The sequence below is a fragment of the Curcuma longa genome, chromosome 9 (assembly GCF_044706935.1).
Source record: "Curcuma longa cultivar G26 ecotype Majalengka, Jawa Barat chromosome 9, ITB_CL_G26_1.1, whole genome shotgun sequence".
Taxonomy (NCBI): domain Eukaryota; kingdom Viridiplantae; phylum Streptophyta; class Magnoliopsida; order Zingiberales; family Zingiberaceae; genus Curcuma; species Curcuma longa.
In genome coordinates, this window is record NC_133869.1 from 9,289,529 (window position 1) to 9,298,449 (window position 8,921).

Sequence of the window (8,921 nt, forward strand, 5' to 3'; positions counted from 1 at the left end):
CGTCGATCGCGCTCGAACCGACGGCCGACGGTGGCCGGACAGCATGGCGGGGGCGATGGCAGCGACGGTGAATCGACTATGTCACTCACGGGTCGCGCAGTTTGTCATTTTTCTTATTTAGAACATTTCACCTATTCCTGCAGTTTGCTTAAGTCAACGCTAGCAGATTGATAAATAACACCATAATTGCTTTTGACTTGGTGCGTGGAATTTTATCAGAAATTGGTTTTTTTTGTGTGCGCGCGCATGATTTGGTCAACTTCTGATTTGTTCTTTTTTGGGATCCATAGTTTGACTTCTAGATTATGATGAGATAAAATCTATCTTAATATTTAATGATCTGCCGGTTTTTTGACTTTGAAAGATTCATGCACGAAGACCTTAACAAAATTTAGAAGTTCCAAAGATTGGAACAGCGACTTGTGAAATAAATTGTTTGTGGGAAAATGTCAATGAAAATGAGTGGAAAGAGAGACTATAATGTGTGGTGCGTGGGAGTTTAACTTTTCCTCCGGGTCAATTTCTCGATTTATCTTTTCAAAGATAATTATGGGATCGACCGTTAGGGGTTGTTAGGACAGTAAATTTCACCTTTTTACAGAAGAAAAGTGAGAGTTTAACTTTATATTGCGAGTTTTAGGATATGAAAGTTAGTTTATAATAAATCACAAACCCTTGATATTGTGAATATGCATGAGTGAGAGTTTCTCTAACACGTAAGCTTGTAGGAGTATAAATCTAGGACATAGATTACACGTAAATTTAGTTGAATTATGTGTAAGTGTGACTTGCAAGTGTGACTTGCGCACGTTGAATGTCGGACTGATCGAAATAAAAATTATCTAAACGGATCAATCTGTGTTTTGCCACTTGAATTGTAATGAATGCATTAATGATTGATTTGGAAACGATCAGATGATTAATGATGGATCTGTAACTGCTTGGAGGAAAATGATCGACCATTGATGGTTGACTGTTGGCATTTCAAGTCAGCCGGATGAAGATGGTAAAAATATTTACTCGACTATTAATTAGCAAATTTAGCGTTGTGATGAATTGAAATCTATAAAGGAGTCCTACCCTGGGCAAAAGAGAAGAAGAGTGAATGATTCCATCCACTTTCTTTCCCCCACAATCTCCACCAAAGGCCAACCAACCCACTTGACAATATTTGGTGCTTCACGTTTGGGTACAAGTTTCCTTCCTCAGGAACAACTAGTGCTTGATTGCGATCATAGTCGAGCTATTGTATCGTGGAAAATAGTCATTGAACATAACTTCGAAGCACTGTCGGAAGGGAATGAATCTATTTCAAAGAGAATTGTATCTAACATAGATCTCAATAGAACTCAACTCAAATTTCTACTCAAACTCGATAGTTGACCTTAGCTCTCAAGCAGCTTGCCACTCCGGAGTCTTGGTAAGGGGTGTCAATTCAGATGGATCGGGTGAATTTAGATCAAATTGAAATAAAATATTATTAAAAAATTTCAACTCGAAATCCTAAACTCATATAACCCAACCAAGCTCAATAACTCAGAAAAAACTTTTTTTAATTATTTTATGATATTTTTATCTTAATATTTTATCATTGTCATACTAATATTACATAAAACATCTTTATTTTAAAAAAAAATTTAATTTAACCCTCCCAAAAAACCTCTAAATTCTAAATCTAGATCAACTCGGATTAATCGACTTTAAACTTTAAACCCCCCCCCCCCCCCACCCCCCCCCCCCCCCCCCCCCTCCCAACCTGAACCCCATCCGAAAATTCTCAACCTTAATTTGATTTTTTTTGGATAGAATTAGCAGGTCGCGGATTTATTTTTAACACCCCTAGTCTCAGTTGACTGATCTAGCTTTTCGGGCATTCAACTCTCATTTTTGACATCCAGACGCATGAATCGGCTCACTCTGGCAGTTGACTAGTCTCCTTAGTAGTCGATTGATGATCTAACTTCTCTTAGCAGACAACTCAATTAGGGTTCTCATCCCACTCAGACTTAAGCCACCTGTGCTCTCGGGCACTCGAGATACTCAAACAGGCACCCCTCTCGCCTTACTTGAACGGGATTCTCATTTATGTATTTTTGTATTTTGTCTTGTATATTACTTTATGCTAGAAATAACACTCATTTATAACATTTTACTAGATGAATACTTATATTAATGTGTAAATACTAATAAATAGACATTAAATAACATACCAAATGGATTGAAAGTTTCGTTAGAGCTTAGATTTTCATGAAGATCTAACGAATTGTTCATGAAGATTAATCTACTCACTCTATGCATGCTATTTTTTTATATAATTAAGTTATCCAACTCTTCGAACCGATTAATCATAAAGATGATCAATTTGATCCCATAAAAAAATTTTATTGATCATCAGAGTAAATTAAAAAATACAAATGATGACGTATCGCTCCGCAATTAACATTTCAAAATTATCTTCCCACTAAAGAAAATTATTCTATAGTATATTTAGAACTGTCAAATGGGCTAACCTATGGCGAAGCGGACTCAATCTATTAGAAACTCATTATATGGCAGGACGGGACGGACCGACCCACCAACTTAGCAGTTTGAAAAATCTCCAACTCTTCTCAATCTAACTCAAGACGGGTTACGAGTTAGCCCTCTTCTGCAAGTGCAACCCACCAATCTCTCAGGGGCGAAAAAAAATTAAAGAAAATATTAAAATTTTTAAGTTTGGATTATAATTTAAACGGTCAAGTTGAAAATTTTAAATTTGGATTATAATTTAGACGGATCAAAATCACTAGTTCATTGAATTTTATATTTTAATTTTAAATTTTTTAAAAAATAAATTTTTTCAACCCGCGAACCAACCCAAGTTCGCCACGTGCCAACCCACGAGGATCGTGGGCCTAAACAAGTCGACCCACCTTAAAATAGGTTGATAAAATTTAATCTAATCCATCTAAATTGTTTGACAGAGTGGATTAATTCGACAGACCCAACTTAAATTGAGGGTTCTAAGTATACTGTAATTGAGGATCGATTCATGAATGTTTAATTGTGAAAATATTTTACTAGTGCACCGTAATCTGGGAGGAGAAATGATATGCAACATGAAAAAATACAACATGAAACCAACATAATACACTCAACTAATGGCTGTGGACCCCACTGCATGGATGTGACACCCACTGCATGTAGTGTGTCATGTTGATTTCATACTGTATTTTTTTCATGTTGCATATTATTACTCATCTGGGAGACACTCTATGCATGTTTAAATCTCATAAGTGTGAAATCACTAAAATTTAAAAAGTTTTTTAAAAAAAAATATTTTAATATATATCTTGTCTTAAAAATATCTCTATTTAAATATTATCATGATATTTATTTTAATTTTATCAAAATTATTATAGATAAAGCAACCCATCCAATCTTTATTGCAATATTATAATAATTGGACAATCTCATCATATATATATATATATACACACAAAAATATAATATCAAATTAATAAAAATATTATGAACTACTCATTGATAAAATTTAATGCCGATTATCAGTTTTCCTCTTCCATTTTGCTCGCCAAAACATGGACGATGAAGATGAACAACAGTAGAGGAAGCTGAACGGCGTAAGAAGCTGAGGAAGAAGATGATGATGGCGATGATAATCCATTCGGGGAGGGGGCCGTGGCGGCGGCCAGGTCTCCCCCCGTGGAATTGCTCCCGGCGAGGTACATCTCCCACTTCAACACAGCGTCGCCGGTGCTGGTGTTGACCGTGTGCGTCCTCGCGAGCACGTAGCCGCTGGCGAGGCGAAAGGCGCCGGAGCCGCCCACCACCGGCATCTCCCGCACCGGCGCCGAGATGGGGTCGTGGCCCACCACCTCCACCGTGCTCGCGTTGGCGAACACCAGGTTGAAGCTCAGCAGCAGCGCCGGCGCGTCGGCCCGCTGCGACACGAAGGCGTAGAACCCCTGCGCCCGCCCGACCAGCCGGGAGTCGGCGGCGGGCCCCTCCGTCAGCGGGTCGTCCACCACGAAGACGTCGCCGAAGGAGAAGCCGGTGGAGTTTGGCCCCCGCGCCACCCGCACCGCGCTGGGGCTCGGCCCGCTCACCGTGTCGTGCATGTAGAACCTCATCGACGTCGCCGTCGCCGTCCCCTGCGCCGCCGCGGCGAAAGATAGCAGGAGGAGGAGGTTGGTCCTCAAAGAAGCCATGGCTAGCTATGACTTGCGATCTGCTGATCGATCTCTCCTCCTATTTCTCATATAATCGGAGGACAGAAGGCGGTGGAGAACAGGTTGTAAAGGCCGAACTGCCATTTTTTATGCTTCCTGTCCTCATCATGTCCTGATCATGTTGTTCATTGGGTACTTGCTTCAAACTTCCTTCTCTTTTCACCTACCAAAATCAAATAAATCAAAATTTTTTCAAACTAATAAAACTTTTATTTCAATAAAAGGTAGAATGAGTCCATGCAATCGACTCCACTATCATCTGTGAGGAGGTAAATCAAAAATTTATAATCAACCACGACAAAGGAGGGTATTACCTCGACTTCATCGAGATTTAACCCTTCCACTTCAGCAAGTCTAATCCATCATAATCAACTCAATTATGCCTCCAAGCATTAATAGAACTTTCTTGAATATTGAGAGCTTAAACTCAAACCAAGAGTTTATTTACTATTAACCTAAGTATGAGAAGAGGATGACATTACCACATGAAATTACAACTTGCTTGGTACTCCTTGCCCTTAAACCTACCACCAAGGCACCAATCAATCCACTTTTGAATCATACCCCAACCAAACCAATCTAACTTTTGGGGTTGGGGGATTTTGAAGTTTAGAATTTACAATAAAAAGTAAATTTGTTATCCCAGCGATTCTACACAGTCGGTTCCTTGATCATTTGTAAAAAAATAATAAATCAAGAAACTGTAGTTGTCATTACGGGAGAGAACATTATCTCAACTTTATTAAGATTCGATCTTTATCCACTTCAACAAGTTTGCTCCGTAGTAACTAACTCAACCATATCCTCCTAGAGCTTTTAAGACATCTTCTCACCAATTGCTTTAAGGCCACGGCACCCCTACAGAACCCACCCGATTTATTTTGGGATTTTGAGGTTTAGGAGTTTAAGGTACCAACCATATCACTGGTTGTTTATCACTAGTTGTTTAAAGGTCATCTTCGTCACCTGACCACTAGTAGGGTAGGGTAGTGTAGGTGGTTGGAGATTTTTGGAATTATACTCTCGCAATCCAACCCAACCAATCTAACTTGGAGATTTTGAGGTTTAGAATTAGGAATATAGGATTTTGTGGAATCATGTCAGTGGTTGCTCAATGATCATTTTCGTCCCCAGCACTCCAAGAGGGCCCCATGAGCAATTGTATCACGTATTCTCCACTCGGACCTCTTTCCTTTGGAATATCACTCACAGAGGAACATTCATTTTGCAACAGTTTGTCTGGAGAAACATCCATAAAAGTTGCAGCATTTTTCACACAAACATATTTCAGTTAAAGATAGAATCCGCCATCCTAACGGTTCTACACAGTCGATTCCACGACCATCTATGAAGAGGTAAATCAAAAAACTTCAGTTGACTACGATGGAATAGGACATTACCTCAGTTTTACCGAAATTTAACCCTTGGACAATCTATATCAATAAAGGTTGGAGTTAGAAAACATAATATCTCTACCATATATTTTTCATATCATGTCAGATGCCTTTAAAATTAGGGACCATAATATCTCTACCAAATAGTTCTGAGTTAAAAGGATCCCTTCTGGCAAAAGCCCATCACCCAAGAACCAAAAAAGAAGAGTGTATTGCATGGAGCTTAATTTTTGTGGAAGTTGAGCTGAGCCCATGGCATGCAGGTAAATGTAAAATAAAACCAAGAAAGCTATCAATGATGATAACGTTACCTAAGTGTTATAAGAAATCCTTTGGCATTCCGAAACTGCTTTTGACAGTTGCTATGCTAGAGCAGACACATATTCATTGATAATGATACGACACTAGGAAGGAACCATCTTCATTGTAAAAAACTCATGCAACTCTTACTAAAGAGAATCTACAAGAGGACTATATTACCAATGATAGACTAATTCCACAAAATTAAGTTCCAGTTATAAAATAAAATAAACTCATCCAGAAGATTGATGAAATTTTAGCTAACATTGCAGCAAAAAATGAGTTTAGTTATCTATTTGGTCATGAGAATTATCAGGTTAATCCAACCAGAACAATAAGCAGATTAATAGTTCATGGTCAAAGTTATAGTTACTGATGTTAAAATAAGAAAATGCCATGAATATAAGTATTCATACCAAATTTCTTCGATTGTGATACTTCGTTCTGAGTTTCATCCTGAACCTCAGATGACGAGGTTGATTCGACCTTAGTTGGTGCAACATCCAGTGCAACTGGTTGCTGAGGAGAAACCTGCTTAGGTGGTGTCCATGCGGGATTCTGTGGCGATGTAATTGTAGTAGGAAATGGAAACAATGGGCTTGAATCAATGAAAGGACTATTAAGTTGTCCGCCTTGAGGGGCTGCTTGATTTATCATTGTCTTGAAAGCTTGCTGAAGTGCATATGCCTGTGACAATGATTCACAATTTCTACCATTAAGTTTATTGACATGTTTTAATTATAATGGAAGCTTGAATACTAGCTGAGAATGAAATAGGTGCATTCTATGCTTTTCTGGATCCAAAATAACTGTTTGTACGAAACATGTACTGCAATGCTAAGCAAGGGCCACATGTGAATGTCAAAATATCAGGATAAGGCAAGATAAGATACTATACTGTTCCTGGTGCCCACAGAAATGACATGGAGAGAAGCAACAGAAAAGATTGCTACTGCAGATAGAATGATTCAGAAGACAAATTGAAAATTGTAATGAAAATAAAATCAAGTTTTTCAGTGATGCCATTAGTTATTTACTGGTTTGCAAGTTTCTATAATCACATTCCCGAAGGTAAATTATTTTGTCATTAGTTATTTACTGGTTTGCAAGTTCAATAACCATAGGCAATAATCTGGAGATTCAAACATTATGCCCCAAAGTTAGTAATGTACAGAGGAAATAAACAGTTAAATAGTCTAAAACCTCTAACGTTGTCTCTTTTCTTCAACGAAAAGAAGAGAAAAAGGCTAACAAAGACTTCCTTTTTTTTCAACAATCAGACAATAAGGACTTCTTATGAATTTATCCATTCATTGAGCCCTATATCAGAGTATATTATTAGTAATATTCTAATCAATCAACACAGTCTATATTACATTATTACATTGACTAATGTTTTTTCAGTCAGCCTCTACCCCTTACATTTTCACTCTAATTGATAGAACTCTTCAAACTATAGAGTCTACTGGTCACCTCTGATCGAAGATCAGAGTATATTATTAGTAATATTCTAATCAATCGACACAGTCTGTATTACATTATTACATTATTACATTGACTAATGTTTTTTCAGTCAGATTCTACCCCTTACATTTTCATTCTAATTGATAGAACTCTTCAAACTATAGAGTCTACTGGTCACCTTTGATGATGAAAATATCATCCAAACCTATTCCAAGCTACACCTAATTGTTTTCTGATATGAGTATTTTCTTGTTCAATTAAAAATGAAGCAAAAAATGTGTAAAACCTTTCTAAGGATAGGATGATCAACTTGTTCTTACCATAAGAACCCCCAATAGAGTCGTTTCACAAACTAATGACAGTATGTTAATCTAATTTCCAAAGCAATTTATGCAATCTAGAAATAAAATTTCAACCATCAGAGTACTTCCAATCAAGAATAAGATTCTTAAGGATAGAAATAATCTTACAAAAAGAGTACAAAACCAGGGAAGCGATTCACCTTCAATCTATTTGCAACCTGCCATGACATCAACATCCTTTTCAGTAAGATATAAGAAATTTTATAAAATAAGGAGAACTTATCCAAGAAGTATGAGATGCTCACCGTTTGAAATATGACTGACAGTCCGACTCCAATCCCAACCCAAAACAGCAGTGAACCTCTGCAGTTTCCAAGGGAGATGATGAGTCACACAAATCACAAACATATATGCAAACAGAAAGAAGTCCACCCATGTCAATGAGAATGAAGAAGAAGTTTTTAGTTCAAACCATGGGCAAATGTCAAATAGCAAGTCTTCAATTTCAGTATCAATGAGTAGTATAAGCTCAATTTCAAACATAAGGAAAAATCCTACAGGACGTACATGATTGACGATGATGAAGGCACTGCAACTGGGGCAACTGCGCTACCAGTTGTCGTCTGGTTGTTGCCTGAAGACGAAACCCTAGCAAAAAGCTTTGTTTAATGACTACCTCTGTCTACACACAAACAATAAGTAACAATATTGTTCGTGAACCACATCTACTAAGAGAAAAGGCAGTAACAATCTTAAAGAGAAGCAGATGCAGCAAAAGAATAATCTGCGATATTCTGGCACCTCAGTTTGCAAAAAAAAAAAAAGAAGCAATTTTTACTCACAAACATGGACAAAACTAACTGCAGAGACTTCCGAGACGTGAGACTTTTTACCAAAATTCGTTGATTTTAAAATTTTAATAGGATTCGAAACAAAGGAGTTTTAAGTCCCTTTGAAGCTGATAATGAGTAACTAAGTCAAACTTACGCCTTTTAATGAGTTAGATTTTAAATTATTTTAAAGTTGTAAAAATTTTAAAAATTTATATTTTTTAATTTAAATTATGAAAATCTAAATTTAAGGGCATGATTACAAAATACCATTATAAATAATTCAATATAAAAATTCATTTAAACACGTCTCTAAAGAAGTTATGAAGCAATTAGAATTGCCGATATTTATAGAATGCGAAATAAAATGAAAAATACTATTTTAATATTTTGCACGAAAGG

At 37.1% G+C, this 8,921-nt stretch overlaps 1 protein-coding gene and 1 long non-coding RNA gene across 2 annotated transcripts; both read right to left on the reverse strand.

Annotated features, from left to right (window-relative positions):
• Positions 1-3,484: 3,484 nt before the first annotated feature.
• Positions 3,485-4,273, reverse strand: LOC141834304 (dirigent protein 21-like). Its single transcript, XM_074721676.1, has one exon. It carries the CDS (start codon positions 4,206-4,208, stop codon positions 3,546-3,548), a length of 663 nt encoding a protein of 220 aa, XP_074577777.1. The 5' UTR covers positions 4,209-4,273; the 3' UTR covers positions 3,485-3,545.
• A 3,535-nt stretch (positions 4,274-7,808) lies between these two features.
• Positions 7,809-8,360, reverse strand: LOC141834582 (uncharacterized). The gene is made up of 3 exons (XR_012602339.1): positions 8,257-8,360; positions 7,995-8,052; positions 7,809-7,907 (listed from the first exon to the last, which is right to left on the reverse strand). It is a non-coding gene; the product is annotated as an uncharacterized LOC141834582 (long non-coding RNA).
• Between the last annotated feature and the right edge of the window lie 561 nt (positions 8,361-8,921).